General features: G+C 31.8%; 2 protein-coding genes across 3 annotated transcripts; both read left to right on the plus strand.

Annotated features, from left to right (window-relative positions):
- Positions 1 to 8,285: 8,285 nt before the first annotated feature.
- Positions 8,286 to 13,173, plus strand: LOC123212348 (U-box domain-containing protein 44-like). 2 transcript variants are annotated; one of them, XM_044631452.1, is made up of 4 exons: positions 8,286 to 8,513; positions 9,147 to 10,553; positions 11,045 to 11,363; positions 11,545 to 13,173. In XM_044631452.1, the coding sequence occupies exons 2-4, from the start codon at positions 9,324 to 9,326 to the stop codon at positions 13,041 to 13,043; spliced, it is 3,048 nt and encodes a 1,015-aa protein (XP_044487387.1). In that variant the 5' UTR covers positions 8,286 to 8,513; positions 9,147 to 9,323; the 3' UTR covers positions 13,044 to 13,173. The 2 variants fall into 2 exon arrangements, with proteins under 2 accessions (XP_044487387.1, XP_044487388.1); XM_044631453.1 differs by lacking the exon at positions 8,286 to 8,513 and adding an exon at positions 8,537 to 8,768.
- Positions 13,174 to 18,236: 5,063 nt separating this feature from the next.
- Positions 18,237 to 20,888, plus strand: LOC123210812 (3-ketoacyl-CoA synthase 20-like). The gene is made up of 2 exons (XM_044629300.1): positions 18,237 to 19,185; positions 20,031 to 20,888. The coding sequence occupies exons 1-2, from the start codon at positions 18,430 to 18,432 to the stop codon at positions 20,826 to 20,828; spliced, it is 1,554 nt and encodes a 517-aa protein (XP_044485235.1). The 5' UTR covers positions 18,237 to 18,429; the 3' UTR covers positions 20,829 to 20,888.
- The last annotated feature ends 979 nt before the right edge of the window (positions 20,889 to 21,867 follow it).

Consider the following 21,867-nt stretch of genomic DNA (forward strand, 5'->3'; position numbering starts at 1 on the left):
GAGAGATGAACATTTTCAATTGGTCCACGTATCCGGGAAAACCCATGTTTTAGCACATCTCCTGTGTTCTGTCTAACTGATCCTGTGCTCCGTGATTAGAGATGGACTCAGAGCTGAGTTGAATTCAAATAAGGGTAAGTTTCATGCTACCCAGCTTGATCGAGCTGATGTACCCTGCCAGCAAGGTTATCTCCCACCTGTGCTCTCCAATGTTGTCAGATCTGTTGTGGCCTTTTTGCATGAAAATTCTTCCAATAGACACAGAACTACGGACCTTTGCCTAGGAATGAGAACTCATGGTCCTGTTAACAAAGCTTCCACTCTCTTGAGTGCGTAAGAATGAGAACAAATTTTAAAAAATGAAGGATCCCCTTGATCCACAATGTAACCAAAATTCCAGCCAAAACAGTAACCTTACACATTCCACATTGGACATTGTCACCTTGCACCTCATAAAACCCATTCTCAAAAAAAATTAAAAAATCTTTAGACTAACCCAACACGATGAATCCTTGTCGTTTCAGCTTCAACTCTCTCTATCTAGCTGGCACTTCCGGATTCTCACTCGGGAGTGACAGTTCAAAAGATGATTGAACAGCTCGGGAGTGCCAGCCATTGTTGAAAGTACGACTAGGATGCACGGAAACGTCGGGAGGGGAGAGTTTCCAAGTTTCCGAAACGTTTTGGAAATGGAAACGCTCCGACACCTGAAGGAGACGTACTGAGTACATTTCGGAAATGGAAACGCTCCGACACTTGAAGGAGTCGTACCAGGTACGTTTTGGAAACAGAAACGCTCCAACACCTGAAGGAGACATACCAGGTACATTTCGGAAACGGAAACTCTCCCACACTTGAAGGAGACGTACCAGATATGTTTCGAAAACGAAAACGCTCTGACACCTGAAGGAGATTTGTCGGGTACGTCTTGGAAACGAAAACGCTCCTACGCCTGAAGAAGACATACCGGTCCATTTCGAAAATGGAAACGCTTCGACACATGAGGGAGATCTTAGGTTTGTTTCAGAAATGGAAATGCTCAGACACCTGAACGAGACGTATCAAGCCCCGTTGGAGATGAAATCGTTATTAATACGTTCTAAAAATACAATAATATTAATAATAATTTTAATATTTTTTATAACTTTTTTATTAATAATTTAAATATAAAATATGTAATTAATTATTAAACATAATATAATATATATATATATAATTAAGATTTAATTATAAAAAAATAATTAAAAGAGATTAAACTTTTAAATAATAAAAATTAAGTTTTTTGTTTTATATAATTATAATATTATAATAATTAATTGAAAATATAACTAAATTTAAAAAGTTTATAAAAAGCAAAAAATATAAAAAAAACAAAAATTACATGTTTAATACAAAAAAGTATAAAATACCCGTTTTATATATTTTGGATTTAAAAATTCAAAATAACATATTTAAAATATGAATAATTCGTATTTTTACTAACTAACGCTTAAACTAACTAAACACACATCTTGTGACGATCAAGATCCACGTGGCTTTTAGTAGCATATATTAATGTAAAAACTTAATAAATTTGTTTGGTCATCATTTAAATAAATAATTTCAACTGGTAAAAGTAGTAAATATTTATCGGTAACTAACCCTTTTAAATTTCATAGGCCATTAGGATTCAGCACAAACGTTAATATCAGCAAATCAAATAAAATAGAAGGACAAAAAAGACATTTCGTTTCATCCAAAATTTACACTTCATTGACATTTTTCACCTTTTTACTAACTGTTGAAATTCAAACATGAATATGGATTTTTCTAATTTTCAAACTTCCTCTGAAGGCCTGGAGATTTTCTCTATTATTTACCTTGCTGATCCAGATTTCAAGGGAAATTAAATAAAGTAGGTAAAAGAAAAACTCTCATTTATACTTTTTTCAACCAAAAATATTAGTTTTACTTTTCCAAAAATATTAGTTTTATTTTATGTTAATAATTACAATTTTATTGCATTTATTTTCTCTTTCCGTCGTTCTTTTCTCAACTATCTCATATTTTGGTTGTAAAATGTTAAAAATAGTCTTGTGATGATTTATTCAACATATTTTATAATTCAATATTTATGATTTGATTAGATTTTGTCTGAAAAAGTCATTGTTGATGGAGATGTAAACTATATATAAACAAAGGTTAGCTTTGAATTAAGTCGAACCCAAATATAAGTTGATTAAAATTTGATTTAAATTTTAAATGATCAGTTTAAATTAATAAAAAATATCATTAAAGAGTTATCGATAAAATAAATAATATTATTAATAAAATAAATAATATTTTCTTTTTAGATAAATAATAAAATAAATAATTTTACTATAGAGAAATTTGAGTTAAACTTATTTGAACCAAACTCAAATCAAACTCCTGAACTAAAACTCTAATTTACATTAGAATTGAATTAAGCTAAATATCAAACTAAGCTGATTGATTCAAATCTAGCCCTATAAATTATATTAGAATAGCCTCAAGAACTTATGTATCATATGACAATTGGGATTATTGAAAGAAAAGTAATAATCACTAAATCTTCCCTAACCAGACTAAGGAAGATCAACTCATAAGGAAAGCAGCCTGGTCTGCCTGTCAGTTGGTTTCTATGTTTTCGTTCATGCTGAGAAAGGGGAAGAGAATAAGTTTAAACCCAATACACTTTTTGTTCAACCCAAAAATGATTTTGAACTCAAACCCAGTTTAGGCCTGAATTTTGTTCAACCTTAAGGCTAAACATTTGGACTTCTCAGTCCAGTCACAAGCACAATGAAATGAATGACACTCATGCCTAAAAGTCTCATCCTGCCTTCCAATCACAATGAAATGAACAACACCATCTGTCTCAATCTTTGAATCTTTGCTATTCAAAAACACCAGATTCTCACCTTGCACATTCTTTCTCAACGATCTCATATTTTGGTTGTAAAATGTTAAAAATAGTCTTGTGATGATTTATTTAACATATTTTGTCATTTAATATTTATGATTTGATTGAATTTTGTCTAAAAAAAATCGTTATCGATGGAGATGTAAACTATATACAAACGTGTAAAAATACAGTTACACAAACGTAAAATACTGTTTACAATGAATTTTGCATATCTCATTTGCTTGAAAAAATAAAATTAAACTTATTTGGCCTAAAAGGTGTACGCTTTGCCAATTTTATTTAATTTCTCATACTGCTAATTTTGTTGTTTTAATTTTAAATCACCTTTGCTTCTTTCGATGTGAAGCACCCTTACAAGGTGTATCCTCTGGAGGGACCATGGCCTTCATCACCAGAGGAACTGAGGGAGATGGCTTGAGAACTGGCTTGTGGGAACAACAATCATTAAATTCTCCTTGGTGTTGCAAGTTACCCAAGTATTTTCCGGTTGAATTTTCTGGCATTTCCAAAATCAATATGTAATATGTGATAAGCATCATGGATTTGTATCTGTGAAAATTTTTTTTTGTTTGTATAACAGTAAATTTCGAGCAGGGATTATTCGAATTCAGAAAATAGAGATTTGAGATGTGGATTTTCAAACTCAAATAGGATGTGGCATGATAGAACACGGGTTAGCTTTGAATTAAGCCGAACTCAAATATAAGTTGATTAGAATTTGATTTAAATCTTAAATGATTAGTTTAAATTAATAAAAAAAATATTCAAAAAGTTATTGGTAAGATGAATAATATCATTAATAAAATAAACAATGTTTTCGTTTTTGGTAAATAATAAAGTAAAGACGTCACGGGTACATTTCGAAACGGAAACGCTCCGACAACTGCAGGAGACTTCTCGGGTACGTTTCTGAAACGGAAACGCTCCGACACCTGAAGGAGACGTTTCGGAAATGGAAACGCTCCGACAGCTGGAGGAGAAGGCTCGGGTCCGTTTCGGAAAAGGAAACGTCTCGACACCGGAACCAGAAGTGTCGGGGCCGTTTCGGAAAATCCACAAATTCCAAACCGCGTTTCTTCAAATTGAAAAAAAAATCAATTTTCCGCCCAACAAATCTCCAAACCATTTCTTCAAAGGTAAAATAGAACTGAAACCAATTTGAGCCTAAATTTACAGATTGAATCGAAATTATACACAGACAATTCGAGAAGAAAGAACTTTCTCGTCTGCGATCAGCTTTTTGGTTTTTAGATATTTTTAAAAATCTTTTTTGCCGATTTTGGCTTCACCTGGGTGGTTTTGAACTACCTAAAGACACGTCAGGTGCCATTCACGGTCCACGTGGCGTTCTGGAAAGTTGACCATAAATCAAGATGTAGCATAAGAAATCTATCTTAAATACATAAATCGAAAGATATTTATATATATTATCACATAATTAGATATTATTTTATTTTTAATTTAAAATTATTCAATTATATAATAACACACATAAATATGTATATACTTATATACTTAAAGTAGAGATGTTAATTTCACTTAAATTTATGATTTTTGACCCTACCAAGGAAGGAGACAAGGACAAAGATATATAGTCCTGTCTCCACCTCGCCTTGTCCTATCCCCGTCGCGTCCCTATCTTTACCTATTTATATTAATATTTTTGTTTAAAATATTAATATATTCTTATACTTTTAGATTATTTATATTTTTCAAATTTATTTATACTTTTATTGTATATATTAAGATTGTTACTATATGATATTTATGACGTTTGAAATAGTAAATTTGTTTTAATTTTAATTACTTTTATTATTTAATATATTTATGTTGTGTTTAAAAAGTACAGAGAGATAAGTTTTTCCTATAAGGACAGGATGAGGAGAAGATTTTTCTTTACAGCAAGGGGATAAGAATTGAGATCCTCTCCCTATTGTCATCCCTAACGTAAAGAAAGTATGAATTGTTTTATTGTATATATATAAAGAATAAATTTATAAATATAAACAAATCATACAAACTTATTTATATGTCAGAAGAGATTTCTTGTGATTGAGTTATACGATTTTTTTTTTCCCATTTCAAAATTATCGATCAAATATTACAATATTAGTTTGAAAAAAAAAAGTTTATATACAATTTATATATACATATAATATTATTCATGCCTAAAAACTTTAAGAAATTGATTAATTATCATTAAAATAAATTATTTCACTTTATAAAAGTTTTTAAATTTCATAGGCCATTAGGAGTTAGGACAAAATGTAAAAATTTGAAAATAAAATAAAATAAAAGGACAAAAATGACACTGTCTCTTAGGGCTGGATTTGAGCCGAGCCTTCGGTATACATATAGTTGAGCTCGAGCTCGTCAAAGCCAAACTTAAACTCGATTTGAATTTAATTCAACTTATTTTTTGTTATTAAAACGACATCGTTTTAATACATATTAGTCAAAATGACGTCATTTTGTATCAAAATTTTTAATTAAAAAATTTGGTGAATAGCTTGAGCTCGATCAAGCTCATATAGGACTGACTCATTTTGAGCTTGTTAAAGTCGAGCTTGAGCTCGAATGCGCTTGGTTTAAGTCCAACCCTAGTGTCTCCCATTCAAAATTTACATCATTGACAATTTTTCACCTTTTTACTGACCATTTGAAATTTAGATCTAGTTTTAAAGCTGAAAGTATTTTCACTACAAGGTTAATATCAATTCAAGGGCATCTGATTTAAAAAATATTTTATTTATTAAAATGAGAATATTATCTTGAAGGTCACTAGATATAAATTATTACTATATTTAATAAAAATAGGTAAGTATAAATAATTATTGTGTTTAATTAAATATAGTAAAAAAATATTAATATATTATTTTACTTAAACGTCTTTAGATTTAATTATTTTAAAATATTTTTTATTTTTTTGTTAAATTAATTAAAAATAAGATTATTTTTATTTTAAAAAATTAATAAATAAGGTTATAGTTACAATAAAATCAAAATTACTTTAATAATTTTTTAATACCTAAGGTATAAATGATAAATTATCTCTTATATTACATGTCATATCAGTATTAGTAATAAAAGATTATATGAATTTTTTGTTACTTATAAATCAATTAAAGTAATATTAATAATAAAAATAAATTATCAGAATAATTTTTATAAATTTTTAACTGAACGCCCTCTTCAAGTCTATCCTTTTTCATTTACTATTGAATATCCATTTGTTGTTTATAAAAGCAATGTTATTTCACACACTTTGAGTTAGATATTTATGTGTTACTATGTGATTTTTTTGGGCACGAGGAATCTTATTTGAGTTAAATCGTTTTTTTAAGAGCGAATCAACTATAAAATCGAGTCCAGTAATTATTTTTATAACTATTAGACAAAGTTACTGATTAAGTAATAACATATTATTTAAGTATTTAATCCAATTATTTTGGGCACTAAAGAACATGATATTATCTTGTTTTTTTTGGAGATATGGGAAACACTCTGAACTAGAGTGAACTTGTAACACTGTGATCAAAGTTTAAGTTTTGGCCAAAAGACTTATTCCCTCCCAAGGTTTAATGTACTCCCAACTGTCACCTGTAAAGTTTTAAAAACTCAAACATCCATTCTTTCGTTAAAATTTTCAGTTAAAAAAACTAAAATTTAATCACATTTCTCCTGTTGGTTTAAAAATCTAATAATATCTTTTATCCAAAGTTTGAAAAGTGACAATTTTCCCTTTAGAGTTTGCATCTTTTCCAATTTCTTCTCCAACAACTGAAGTCGATCTTCCCACCCATCTTTTGTTAGCAACTAAAAAAGAAGGAAGGGCAATAAATCCATAGATCTCGTTTGCAACCTGTCAGGCTGCGCTCTCTTCTATCGACATCTCATTTCGTCATGTTCAGACAATGACGAGATGATGCTTGGACGGATGACATCTTTGGAATGCAATGAAGATCATCTTCCTTTGTTGATGTGACAAAGATTGTGACGAAGTTGATTCGATGCAACAAAGAACATGCGCCGATTTGTTGTCTTCATCGAATGCCCTTTGTCTTCTTCATTGTTTCCATTGATTCATTGTCTTTGAGGACTGAGAGATATCACTGACAAAGAAAGAAGAGAGAGCGTCGTCAATTTTCGATTAGATTTCGATCGTTGGAGAAGAAGGAAATAATTGAAACCTTAAGAGAAAAATGTTAATTTTTAAAACTAAACGGTGAAAATATGATAAAATCTTAGTTTTTTTTAAAAATATTTTTAATTAAATAATATTTTTATCTTTAACTCTAACAAAGAATTTTAATAGAAAAGAGAATTTTAATAAAATAATAATTTTTAAAATTTTTAAAATTTGAAAAAAGAGAGTTTAAAAATATACTATACCCTTGGTGGGAATAATTCTTCTGGCCTTAAGTGTTTGGTCTTGTTTAACGGTCGATTTGGCCTTTTTAGTATAGAATCAATATGTTTCTTTTTCACAAGGGTAAGTGCACATATGGGTCCTAATTGACCAAGATAACAATCCTCAGAGAAAGATTATATAAAGTTTTGGCAGTCTTCATCATCAATCGTCTACCCCAAATCAAAACATGAATGGATTTAGGGTTTAAGTTCGAACTGAACTTTCTTTAAATTAAATTCAAGATTGGTTTGACTTGATATTATAGACTATTATAATTATATTGTCTTGGTATATATTGATAAAATTGATATCGTTTTAACCATTTTGAATTGAATTTTCTAAGTTTGAAAGTTAAGCACTTTTAAACTCGAGTTTAAACTTAAAAAATTATATCCTCTAAACTTAAGCTTGAACACATCTAAAAAAGACTTGTTTTGAGCTTGAATCAGTGAAACTGACAAACAAACTTGAATGAGCAAAGCTCAAATTCAGTGTTCAATAGAAAATCTTGATATTTAATCAAAGGAGACTGAATTCTCTGTTTGGTAACTTAAATGCTCTGGATGTGTTTCCACAGAGAGCCAGAGAGCCAATCCGAATTTTACATTTGCTGGGGCTCAAATATGAGCTGGAGTGGCCGTCCTTAACCCTCCCAAGCCCTAACCAGCAACCACCCTTGACCATTCTGCATGCCAGCTTCACGAAAGTGACATTAATGGCTGAAGCACTCTGCCGCAACCCCATGGACATGGATTCAGCTCTCCAATCACAGACCATACAACTACTTTATGGGGATTATTGCCGTCTTAATCAAGTTATAAGAAATAATTATTAATGTTTCACCCATATAATAATATTTTTATAATCTTGCACTGTAGATTTATTGAAAAATAAACGGCGAAATATCTGTCACCGAATTTCCCGGAAAATCAGTCTTTTGAAAGTTTTTAACATTGACGCGATTTGACTCTGCCGCGTAAACTAATGGAAACATTGACTTCAATATTTAGTCTTTCTTGTCTTAGGAACCAGACGCCTTAACTTTTACTGAACTTTTATGTCTTTTCTTCTACATTACACTGTGAATGAAAGAAAATGTTTTGCAAAGGGACACTTTAGCGATCAAGTCAAGGAACTACTTGGTGCTTTCGCTCTGTTTTCAAGCTCTTTCAAGAGGTGATATTCTCAGTCCATTTAAGTTTCTGCTTTGCATAATGTTTAATTTTCTCTCCCGCTTGATTTGAGGTATCTTGCTGAGGTGATGGGTTTTTGAGTGTTAAGAGTTAATGTTGTTTTGGCTTGCGTATTTAGACTTTTTATCTGGGAGAAGCTTGATGTCAAATTATAGTTTCTGGAAATCAAATTGATTCCCAGGATGTCTTGTTGCGTTTGCATTGAATCATTTATTCTCTAATATTAACGCAGTAAAAGGTAATGCGAATTTTGGTGGGTATAATTGTTTTGTGTATGTTTGATTATGATTTTGTTCTCTATCTGTTCTAAACAATGCTCCCGTACAAAGGTGTGAAAAAAGAAATTTGGATGTTGGTTTTTATCTTTGCCAAGCTGATAACTGAATTTAGATTTGTATAACATCTTTGCCAACTTTTTATTTCCAACTGGTTTTCATCTTTATCTTTGATGATTGATCTCTTATGTTGAAATAGGTATATCAAAGCAAGATTCTTTTCTGTCCATCACATAATTGTTCTGGCCTGTCATTCATATCCTTTGTTTTTTCTTTATAAGCCATATATGTATATCTTTTCTGTCAAATTCAGCATTTATGCGTTTTGGTTTTGTTTTCAGGGTGACGCTTCTTCTAGGTCATGGTGACTGAAATTTGGTAAAGTCTGTAAAAGAGTGTAGTTGAGGAAACATTTTGAATGAACAAAAGTATGAGTTACAGCTCAAATAATTTATTCAGGCTATGAATTGAACTTGATTCCTTTGGTCTCAATAAAGATTTGGCATTGAAATCTCGTAATGGCTGAGCTCATTCCTATAGGGACTATATTGGCTGTGCTAACAAACCAGGTCATTAAAACAGCTCAGGCTGCAAAAAATATTGTAATTGAGAAGGAAAGTTTCAAGGTCCTGTCAAAGCACCTCTTTGACATTGAAAAAGTGTTAGATGAATTGCAACTTAAAAACTTGAATGATTCCCCAGCTGTGAGGCTCGCACTTGATAGGCTTGAAACTGACGTTGAGAAGGCAAATAACTTGGTTGAGAAATACAAGAATAGAGCCCGATTCTACTTACTGGTCAAATGCCGGCACATTGTCAATGAGGTACAAGAAGTCACGAGGGATATTGGAAGGTCTTTGGCTTCATTATCCCTTGCGAGTACTGAAGTCCTTGCAGAAATATCTGACCAGGTGAATAGACTACAAAATGAGATGCAAAGAGTGGAATTTGAGACATCACAGTCTCAGCTCCAAATTCTTGACAAATTAAACCAGGGTCTTAGAGATCAGAAACTTGATCAGGGTTTTGCAAATGACATGCTTGAGCAGATAGCAACGGCAGTGGGGGTACCTGTTGAGCCCTCAGAGATAAGCAAGGAGCTGGCAAGCTTTAGAAAGGAAAAAGAAGAAGCAGCCAACCGGAAAGAAAGAGCTGAAGTTCTATTCTTAGAGCAGGTAATTGAACTTCTCTCTCAGGCTGATGCTGCAAGAGACTACGTAGAAATCAAAAAGCAGTATTATCAAAGGCTTCAGGTTATAGAACGTTATGATGCAGGGGAAGATTATATCCCTCCGCTTAATTCTTTCATTTGTTGTAAATCTGGGACAGTTATGGTTGACCCTGTCAGCCTTTGCACTGGTACTACCTGTGAGAGAGCTGCCATTGAAGCTTGGCTTGATAGTGGAGAAAAAACTGACCCAGAAACGGGTGAAGTTCTTGAAGACACTTCATTGAGGTCTAACCTACCTTTGAGACAATCAATAGAGGAGTGGAGGGAACTAAATTATTGTCTTAAAATCAGATGTTGCAGGGTAAAGTTGCTATCAGGTTTGGATTCATACGAGGAGGAAGCCCTTAGACAAATGCAGGATCTTATGAGAGAAAGTTCCATTAACAAGGACTGGATTTTGATAGGAGGGCTTACTGATATTATAGTAACGATCCTGGGGAGTTCACACAACAAAGACATAAAAAGGAAGATTTTAATTACCTTAAAAGATCTTGTTGAAGGGAATGCAAGAAATAAGGTATGCTACTCTGACATTTATGGAATGCTGGTCTTTTATTTTATTAAGGTGTCTGTATGTTGGGGGTTGTTTTGGGGGTCTGGCAGGCGGGGAAGGGAATTGTTTAATTTTGCATGCTTTGGTTGTCTGTTTACTACATATTGTTAATTGTTATAAAATGTTTCTTTATAGTGCCTTCAATGCTATAAAAGTTCTGGGATGTGCACAAATTTTCTGAAGTAATTCATGGTCATAATTTATGATATTCAGTATGTATTGTATTGATTTCATCATATATTTTATATCACGTGTGGAGATAAAAGGAGAACCTTATTAATTGGGACAATGGCCAGACATCTAATTTTAAGTTGAGGTCAATGGCAAATCGATATATCTTTGGCAAAGAACCTATGACCTGCACTTATATGTGGATATATATTCTTTGCGATTACTGAACTATAAATGTTAATTATGTATCTTTTTTTCTAAGGAAAAGTGGATTCATCTTTCAGGAAGAAGTGATTGAATATCAGGGATGGGATCACATTGTTCGTTGCTTAGGGCGTGACTCTAGTATCTCAAGGGCTGCAGTTGAATTGCTGTATGAGTTGTTGCAAGACAGATCTGGGTGGAATGTGTCTGCTTGCAGGAAACTCTCTCAACAATGCAGTAGCATTCTTTTCCTCGTGACTCTATTAAAGGGCCCAGTAAAGGAGTCGGCAGAGTATGCAGAAAAGATCTTGCAGAAGCTTTTTGATCTTGATGAAGAGAACATTTCCTGTGCTGCTAAGTCAGGCTGGTATAACCCACTAATTGACCGCATCATTCAAGGTTTTGAAAACTCTTCCCTTTGCTCCTTTGTCATCTTAAATTATCAATTAATTTAATTCTGTTAATAAAAATTGAAATGCCATATTTTGTTTGAAAGAAAATCAGAAGGCTGTCTTCAGACCAATTTCCGATTTCAATTGAATATGTAGTATTGTACATTGATCATTCTTAATATTTTCAGGGCCAGAGTCTTCAAGGATATTGATGGTGACTGCACTAGTTAATATGGAACTGGTTGATTCAAATTTAGAACTCCTTGGAAAGGAAGGGATTATACCTTCTTTGCTTGAAATGGTGAAGTTTGGCAATTTACAGTCGCGAGAATTGTCCTTATCTGTCTTAGTTAAACTATCGAGTTGTCATGCCAATAAAGATCTTTTTGCTGCTGCTGGTGGCGTTCCTCTTATTTTGGAAAGAATGTTCTCTTCCCATGTGCACAAGGTTATTATCATTAAGTGCTCTGAAATCCTTGAGAAACTTTCTTCTGATAATGATGGAATCAAATTCCTTCTTGATGAAAAAGGGTTCCAACTTGACTTGGAATGGATCATCACCAATCTGTTAGCTTTGCAACAGAATTCCAATTCTTCCCACATTGTTAGAAAGCCTGCTTTGCGTGCTCTTTTCAGAATTTGCAAGTCTGAAGCTGAGTTGGTGAAGACTGCAGTTCTCAAGGCTGATGGTGTATCTCTGGTCCTTCCTCTGCTTGATGACTCTGACTCAGAAATTCGAGAAACGGCCATAAATATTCTTTTCCTTTTTTCTCATCATGAACCTGAAGGAGTTGTGGAGTATCTTCTTAAGCCAAAAAGATTGGAAGCTTTGGTAGCATTTCTTGAGAAAAATGATAATAGTGATGTGCAGATGGCTGCAGCTGGTTTATTAGCGAACCTTCCAAAATCTGAACTACCTCTAACCATGAAACTAATTGAACTGGAAGGACATGATGCAATCATAAAAATTTTAAGATCTGGGACAATGGAAGCAAAAGAAAATGCTCTAAGTGCACTCTTTAGGTTCACTGATCCCTCAAATCTTGAGTCACAGAAGATTGTGGTTGAACAAGGAGTATACCCTTTGCTTGTTAACCTTCTAAGGGTTGGTTCACCAACAGCAAAGGCGAGAGCTGCAGCTCTAATTGGTACACTTTCGACAAGCACTCCAAAGCTCACGGTCATGACAAAAACATCGAGCTGCTGGTGTTTCTGGCCCTCGCGTGTCGATCTATGCTCAGTTCATGGTGGCATATGCAGTGAGAACACTACATTTTGTCTCTTGCAGGCAAATGCTTTACTAGATTTGGTAAAACTCATACACGAGAAGGTTCATGCCACAGCTTATGAAGCAATTCAGACTCTCTCCACTCTTATTCCGGAAGCCAGTCCTCAAAGAGGAGTCAATGTCTTGCATGAAGCTGATGCCATAAAACCTACATTGGAGATTCTGAACTGGGGAACTGACCCTCTCAAAGAAGAGGCTTTGGGACTCTTGGAAAAGGTTTTCACGTCCCGGGATATGGTTGAAATCTATGGATCAATGGCTAGATTACTTCTAGTTAGTCTGACAGGCAGGAACATTCACGATGACGGTTGTCTTGGCAGGAAGGCTACAAAGATCCTGTCACTTATTGAGCGCTATTCAAGATCATCAACGTCTCTTCTTCCAGGACTATTCATGTAAATAATTGAATTATCAGGTTCAAATATACTTAAATACTGTTAAATAGACTATGATTCTAGTATATTGAGATATCATATGACAGTGCTATTCAATTTCTTCTTTCCAAATGTTAAACAATTTCCATTTTCCATTCTCTGTTGCTATGAACTTAAGTGTGCCTAGGATTTTGTCCTAACCTTATCCTTGGAACTTGTCAATTTCATGATTAAACCTGGAAATCATTTGTTAAACAAGCATATTCCAGGGAATGCAAGTGGGGTTTCAATCATTTTAACAAATTGCAGGTGAAAAATTAGCAAAGAATTGATTGTTTGAAAGTAATATGTTGACCATTACTTGTTTCTTTTTCCTTGAGCAGGGCATTTTACAGAGAGGTGGTTAAACTGAGTGTCAATAGTTGTAATATAATAAATTTTGATAGAAATTGTTGATGTGTTTCAATCAATTCCTTTCCTTTCACTTTCCTCTTAACTTCAACTCATTGTTTGACAATTTTTAGCGTTCTGTCCACTTTCTATGGCGATACGTGTTTATATGGTCAAGCAAAATTAAATTATTTCACCCATAATTTTTCATTTGCAAAGTTGATGTGACAGATATTATGAAACAATAAAGTGGGGCTGGATTATCGAGGATCTATCCCCGAATAATGTTCAATTTGAAATCAATTCGTATTTAAATATTTAAATTGATTTGAAGGCGAGATGAAAGGTGATAAACATGGTTTTAAAAGTTGGATTAAATCGATTACCCAAACTGGTTTACAGTTATCCATTAGTAAAAATAATTTCGATTCATTTGAAAACTATTTTTAAAGTTTGACTAGCTTGAACCAAAGGGTTTGAATGATTAGATTGAGTAAAATCAAGTTTGAATAAGTCAATTTTGAACATATATAAATATTTATAGATAAATCTTACAAAATTATTCTAAATATTACATGTAAACATTCAACCACCGGTTAAACTGACTTATTGGACTATCCCTCCACTAAGTTAAGTCAATTAATATTTGATCTGATTTTGAAAACATTAAATATAATATGTAAAAATAACAATATTTTTGTTAATATTTTTAAAATCAGACCGAAAGGATTGATTTACCCAAGAACTAGTTCACAATCCAATCCAATTTTTATAAGTAAACAAATTAATTTAATATTTGATCAAATCTGATCAAAATCAGTGAATTAGATGAATTAGTTTTTTAAACAATAGGGAATAAAAAATTTGACCCATTACTTGATTAATACATCATCTCTCTCTCGATCTCGATCTTGAATTTTGACCCTTCGTTTTTTTTGTTATTTTTTTATATAATTTTGTCTCATATAAATATGGAAATATTAATTTGTCCTACATAAAAGTTTAAAAAGTCAAAATTCAAACTTAAAATATCAATTTAATATATAAACTTAATGTATTCTTTATCATCACCACTTTAATTCTATTCTATTTTAAAAGGAAGTTGTGGAACTCAGATTAAAGTAAAATTAGCTTAATTATCATATTTAAAGTTATTATTAATTTTTTCGATTTTTTTTTATCATACTGAATTAAAATTTATGTTTCAAATAAATAAATATATTTGATTATTATTAATAATTATACAAAATTATTTTTAATAAATTTTATATGATTTATATTTAAAAAATATTCAATAGTTGATATTATTTAAAAAATTTATAATAATTTAAAAATATATTAAACAAATTAATCAAACAAAACAATATCGATATAGAGGTTGAAGGCTTTGAATAATATAAATTTTCCCTCTCTCTCTCTTTTGACAACTTTTTAGAGTAAAATCAAGAGGTTAACGAAGATCAAAACAAATAATATTTCATAATATTAAACAATATTTTTAAAATTGAATTGATGATCAAACCGGTTGATTAATTAGTTTATAATTTTATCGATTTAGCCTATTATCAAATTATAATAAATGTTTTAAATAATATCATAATAACCGATAGATTTTGCACTTGGATAGAAGAATCAGAATAAAGAGTTTAAATTGTTTAAAAATTTATTAAAAAAATTAATTAAGACACCCAGATCTATGGTGATTAGAACATATCTTTTTCAATGAATGATAATTATTTACCTGATTTCAATGAAACAATTAGATGCAAAAAATGTTTTCATCTTATGATATGGATTAAAAAAACATAATTTTATAAGTCATTACCCACAAAAGATATTTAAATAGATACGAGATGTCTTTTTACAAACTATCAAATATCATTGCCACATGATATTTCAAAATTTTATAAGTTGGCTTATTGCGTTACCAAAGGTTTAAATCAAAGTTCTTTCACCCTTTATGAAACAATGGATATGAGATGTTATTTTTTTCTTCTTTTTTATTTTATTTTTGGTTTTATGTTTTCTTTATAGACCTTTAGAAATTGATTTACTCTAATATAAAATAATTAAATTATTCAAAAAAATCAAATTTTCTAAAAATAATCAAATTTTGGTTAAATCCAGTTTTATCGATTCATAAGTTTTGATTGAGTCAATAGATAAACCAATTTTTAATGTGAAATAGACTAGACTTGGAATTGGTGTTATGTTCAATCGGGTGAACCAACTAGTTTGATTCGATTTTCAAAACCTTAGTATTAAGTGACCTACAATGTGCATATTGAGACAATATTAACTATAGTCCTTTTTGTGGTAAACTCTTTTACTGGAAGTTATGTTGACGTAAAAAATTTAATATCAAACAGTAAAAAGGGCTTAATCAAATACAATTATATGACAAAACGTTATTATTCCCCCCGGGGGTGGTGGTGCGGGCGGGTGGGGGCGGCCATTTAAATTGCAGTAGGTATTAAATGATTACTAAAATTAGAAGAATACTTTAAATATAGAGTATTTTGAATATTACTAGATGTAAATTATTACTATATTTGATAAACTAAGTAGGTATAAATAATTATTATGTTTAGTTAGGTTAATAAAAGAATACTAATATATTATTTTACTTAAATATCCTTAGGTATAATTATTCTAAAATATTTTTTATGTTATTTGTTATATTAATTGAAAATAAGATTATTTTTGCTCTAAAAAAAAAATAATAAGGATAAGTAATCTTTTAATACCTAAGGTGGAGGTAGTAATCAAATTACATCTTATATTACCTGTTATATCACCATTGGTAATAGAATATTATTGAAATCTTTTATTACTTATAAATCAAACAAAATAATATAAGTAATAAAAAATAGATTACTACAGTAATATTTAATACCCCCTAACCAAACGCACCGTTACGGTCAACTATGAGTCAAGCTATTCATTTGGAACTCACAGCTTGACTTGACTATCAAGCTTGAACCGTTTGAATTTGATTCTTAAGTTGAGCTCCAATTTTATGTTGGTTAGTTCAATGAGTTTGCAAGATTATGACCTAATAATTTTATTTATTAACTTTGAACGTATGAATAATTAATAAATATATAAATTGTATGAGTTTAACTATAATTGATAAATATATAAATTATGAGCGGTTAAACTTGGACTTGAAGTTGCTAGAGAGCATAAAACATCAAATGTTCAAATTGAATCCGACTCTAGAGTGGCAATTCATCCGATGCATTTTATACATCGAAGTAGAAACCCTCTTGCTAAACTCATTAGCGATATCAATAATCTGTGTCATAGGAATTAATAATTGAAATTTGTGTATGCATTTCGAGAAGCAAATAATGATATTGATTAGATATCTAAATTTGTTTTAGATTCATCTAATAAATTAATATTTTATCAAAATCCACCAACAGAATTACAAGGAATTCTTTTGATAAAAAACATTGAAACATCAAACTTAGATTAAAGTCTTTATGTTCTGTGTTAGTTTGTAATAAATACATGTTAATTTCCAAAATTTAAGGACATATATATTATATGCTCAACAGCCGCCAAAGCCATAAATATTATTTAATGGGTGCCCGCATTTTGCAGTGCATTAGACGGGGACAGCACATTGGCGCCCACATTTCTGCTCCTGCCCATCCTTTCGATGGTGGTAAGCTACTCCGACTAGGGTTTTTATGTATTGATGTTTGCAAGATCATAACTCTCTAACTCAAAGAAAAATATCATGATGTCCCGAAAAGATTTTTACTGTGGGTATTGATGATACAAAAATTTGAATCAACGAAGAAATTCGTAAGGTTGAACCTTATGCAAGAAGATGATAGTAACGATCAGAATCAGCAAAATAATTTAATGTTCACTATATAAGTAAATGATGAAAACAAGATATTTTTAGATCTATTTTAAAAAAATGAGAGATGGGGTTACACTTCTAAATGTTACATTCAATGCATTAAGTTCAAATTTAAATCCTATTTTGTCTCTTAGGAAATAATTCTACTTATATTTCATGTTAATTCGTAAGTAAGTTGTTTCGTGAGGGTTTTCCATCTTTTTAAACATTATTATATGAGTTTGAACCATGAACTTGGATCGGATTCACCTATACTAATGGTGTAGTAACAAGTCACTTGTGTACCAAAGGCAAGTAATTGCAGGTGTGTTCCAATCAAATTGGTTATGTCTTAAAAACCAATTTAAGTCAATTCGAATTTGTTTAACTCAAACTGAGTCAAGTTTGAGTTGAGAGAGTCAGTTTTTAGTTTTAAAATTGAGTTGAACCTAGCTAGAGAGGGTTCAATTCGGTCTGGCTAGTGATCTAGGGGTAGTTTGATTGGATTTGAATTTGACATACCACTTGATTTGAATTATACTAAGTAATTGTCATTACGGCGTCATTTTGTTCGTTATTAAGTAAAATGATATGAGTTTGTCATTGAATCACAAACTTGCTCTACAAATCTAAGCCATTGATTCAAGCCTAAAACTCGAACTTAAGTTGAGTTTTATTGAATCGAACATTTTTTATTGGAATTAAACTCGAATTACTTTTCATTTTGAATCGTTAAACTTAAACTGAACTCAAATTAACTATTTTTTGTTTGAATCAAACTCAAATCAAAAGGTGTTCAAATTTGACCTGATTAAGAGGGGCAAATTGGAAATTGAGTAAGGCAAAATGCGTGAAACAATTGTGAATCGAAAAAAAAAAAAGTAAAAAGGCGTACGCTAACAATTAAAAGTTCGTTGGGGTGGTTCCATCCTCTCCCCATGGCCATACCCTAAACCTACTCTCTATTTTCACACTCTTTTTCACCCTTTAAATTCTCCCTTATCCTTCGCCATTTTCACACCTCTTTTCTCTCTCACATTTTCTAACTATTCCCTTTTCTCTCTTCATTTCTGTTTCTGTTTCCCTTTTCACTCCATCTTACTCTTCCATTGCCATTTTTCAGTTTTTTTTCCTTTGTGCTTCGTGCTGAATTAATTAATCAAAGATGGCGAGTACTGAAGCTCAAGCTCCCCATGAAAGAAGAGAAAATAAGCTCCCAAACTTTCTCTTGTCTGTCAGACTCAAATATGTAAAGCTGGGTTATCATTACTTAATCTCAAATGCTATGTATTTGTTGCTTTTGCCACTTCTAGCCATTGCCTCAGCTCACCTTTCAACGCTCACAATCCAAGATTGTGTTCAGCTATGGAGGCAGCTACAGTTCAATCTTGTTACAGTCACTCTAGGTTCAAGTCTCATGGTTTTCTTGGCCGCACTGTACTTCATGAGCCGCCCCAGAAAGATCTATTTGGTTGATTTCGCTTGTTACAAGCCCGATTCGGAACTTATTTGCAGTAGAGAAACATTTGTTGAAAAATCCACTAATATTGGGTGTTTCTCGGAGGAAAACTTGGTTTTTCAGAAGAAGATTATTGAACGTTCTGGTTTAGGGCAGAAGACGTACTTTCCTGAGGCCTTAATGTTGCGAGAGCCGCCAAACCCGTGCATGGCGGAGGCCAGGAAGGAGGCTGAGGTGGTGATGTTTGGAGCTATTGATCAGCTGTTGGCGAAAACTGGCGTTAAGGCTAAGGATATTGGGATTCTTATGGTGAATTGCAGCTTGTTTAATCCAACTCCATCTCTGTCCGCCATGATCGTTAATCACTATAAGCTTAGAGGGAACATCTTGAGCTATAATTTAGGTGGTATGGGTTGCAGTGCTGGACTCATTTGTATTGACCTCGCCAAACAGCTCCTGCAGGTTAGCTTCTTCATTTAGTGATAATAATGATGTAAATTTAGGCCAAATCACAATTTCCGACCCACAGTTTGATGAAAAAGCAGTTCCCATGTTCAAGTTTTAAAAAAATAAATTTACGACAATCACCCACTTTTATTAGTGAATTTACTAATTTTTTTGAAAATAATTGTTTTATTCTTTTATTAAAATTATAAAATTGTCTTTAACACTCTCTTTCTATATATATATATATATATATATATATCTTAATAGTTGAAAGATTTATAACTTACATCCTTAAAAAATAAAAAAACTCTTTTTTTTAAAATTATTATTTTAATTCTTTATTAATTATAAAATTAAAATTAACACTTAATATATACGGTAAAATATCAAAACTCTAATGAGCTTAAGTATTATATTTTGGTTGATTCTTTTGAGGTGTAATTTTTATTTTTAAAACTATTGAGGGATATAGTGAAACTTTTAATTTTTCATAAACACGAAACTTTTTTTGAATTTTCAAAAACCCCTTGAAAATCTTATTACCATCCCTAATATTTTTAAAAATCATAGTTTGCCCCTAAGTTTTGAAAAGGGAAAATAGAAAAATCAAGGGAAAAATTAAAACAAATAGAGAGAAGAAAGATAAAAGAGAAAATAGAAAATAGAAAATAGAAAAAAATTCTTGCATTTTCACTTAACAAAATTTACTAATGGAAGTGGATGACGATGAGAATATATTTGGTTTTTTGTCATTTATACAAACCTTGGGTGGGAAACAGTCTTTTGGCCTAAAATCTGCCTTTGAATAGTTAAGGCGACAGGCTCCATATGAGCCCTTCATTTATTTTGTCTTGTAACAGGTGAACCCAAATTCGTATGCCTTAGTAGTGAGCATGGAGAACATAACTCTGAACTGGTATTTCGGCAATGACCGATCGATGCTTGTATCAAACTGTCTCTTCCGAGTTGGCGGAGCCGCCATCCTCCTCTCTAACAGATCATCCGATCGCCGCCGTTCAAAGTATCAACTCATTCACACCGTGCGGACTCACAAGGGAGCCGACGACAAATGCTACAACTGTGTCTTCCAAAAAGAAGACTCAAACGGAAAAATCGGCGTCTCACTCTCAAAAGACCTGATGGCTGTAGCCGGAGAAGCCTTAAAAACAAACATCACCACCTTGGGTCCTTTAGTCCTCCCAGTGTCTGAGCAGCTCCTGTTTTTCACAACATTGATAGCCAGAAAAATTTTCCATATGAAAATAAAGCCATACATTCCTGACTTCAAGCTGGCTTTCGAGCATTTCTGCATTCATGCAGGAGGGAGAGGGGTGTTGGATGAGCTAGAGAAGAATCTGGAGCTGAGTGATTCGCATATGGAGCCTTCAAGAATGACCCTTTACAGGTTTGGGAATACTTCGAGTAGCACGTTGTGGTATGAATTGGCGTACACAGAGGCGAAGGGGAGGATGAAGAAAGGTGATCGGACATGGCAGATTGCATTTGGTTCTGGATTCAAATGTAATAGTGCTGTGTGGAAGGCGTTGAGGAGTATTCATCCCGCCAAGGAGAAAATTAATCCGTGGATGGATGAGATTGAAGAGTTTCCAGTTCAGGTGCCAAAGCTAACACCTATTACGACTTCGTCCTCATCTTAAAGGTTTTTTCTTTAACACGGCATGGGTAATCAGCATTTGGATGGATAAATTTTAGAAAAATAATTTAGGGTTTAAATTATAGTTTGGATGGTTTTCAAACTGAATCAAATTATAAACTATACTTTCTTAAAATGTAGAGTGACAAACCCAAAAATGAAACTTCGGGGGTCACTGTAACAATAACATAAATAAATTTTAAATTAAAATAAAAATAAATATTTGTATTAGTAAATTATTCATTAACTAAAACATTTATAATTACTCTCAATGTTATTTCATCTTTTGAAAGTATTGTATAATAAATTTATTATCAATACTATCAAATATCTCTTTCTCTTTATGCACAACTAAATTATTATTCAAACATTGATCATTCGTTTTATTCTGTAAACGATATTTCACAAAACTCATTGCTAAAAATGTTCATTATATATTAGTAGTGACAATCGGTAAAATTAATATTAATTTCATTAATAAAAAAATAATAGAAATACTTTATCTTTTTTAATTTCAACCATTACTTTTGTAAGATTTTCAATATCGTTTAATTCCATAAATTTGATATTAGAGTGTATATCCAAAATATAAACATCAAGTTAAGAATGTTGTGGAGAAAAGGTTGATAATGTTTTAAAACTAGAAGGAATAACCGAACAATAATATGAAGGTGAAGGGTTGACAATGTTAGGGAGAAAAGGGTTAGCAAATGAGAAGTACAAATGAGTTTCCCTCACTTAGTTTACTTATGTCGCTTGTTTACAGAGTTTGATTTGAGCTAAATCGTGTTCATTGAGCTTCTCTCAAACTTGTTTGAGCTTGGCTCACTTGAAGAGAGCTGAGCTCGAGTTTGAACTGAGCATAGCTTTGAGTTCGATTCGATACTATAACCAAGCAAAAAATGATTAAAACGATGTCTTTTATATATATATATTAGTTAAAACAATATTGTTTTAGTAGACTTGTATCAAAATTTTTTAAAGTTGTAAGTTTAACAAGTTAAACACTCCACAGATTCGAACTCAAAATTTATAACTCTCAG

The sequence above is a fragment of the Mangifera indica genome, chromosome 3, assembly GCF_011075055.1.
Source record: "Mangifera indica cultivar Alphonso chromosome 3, CATAS_Mindica_2.1, whole genome shotgun sequence".
Taxonomy (NCBI): Eukaryota; Viridiplantae; Streptophyta; class Magnoliopsida; order Sapindales; family Anacardiaceae; genus Mangifera; species Mangifera indica.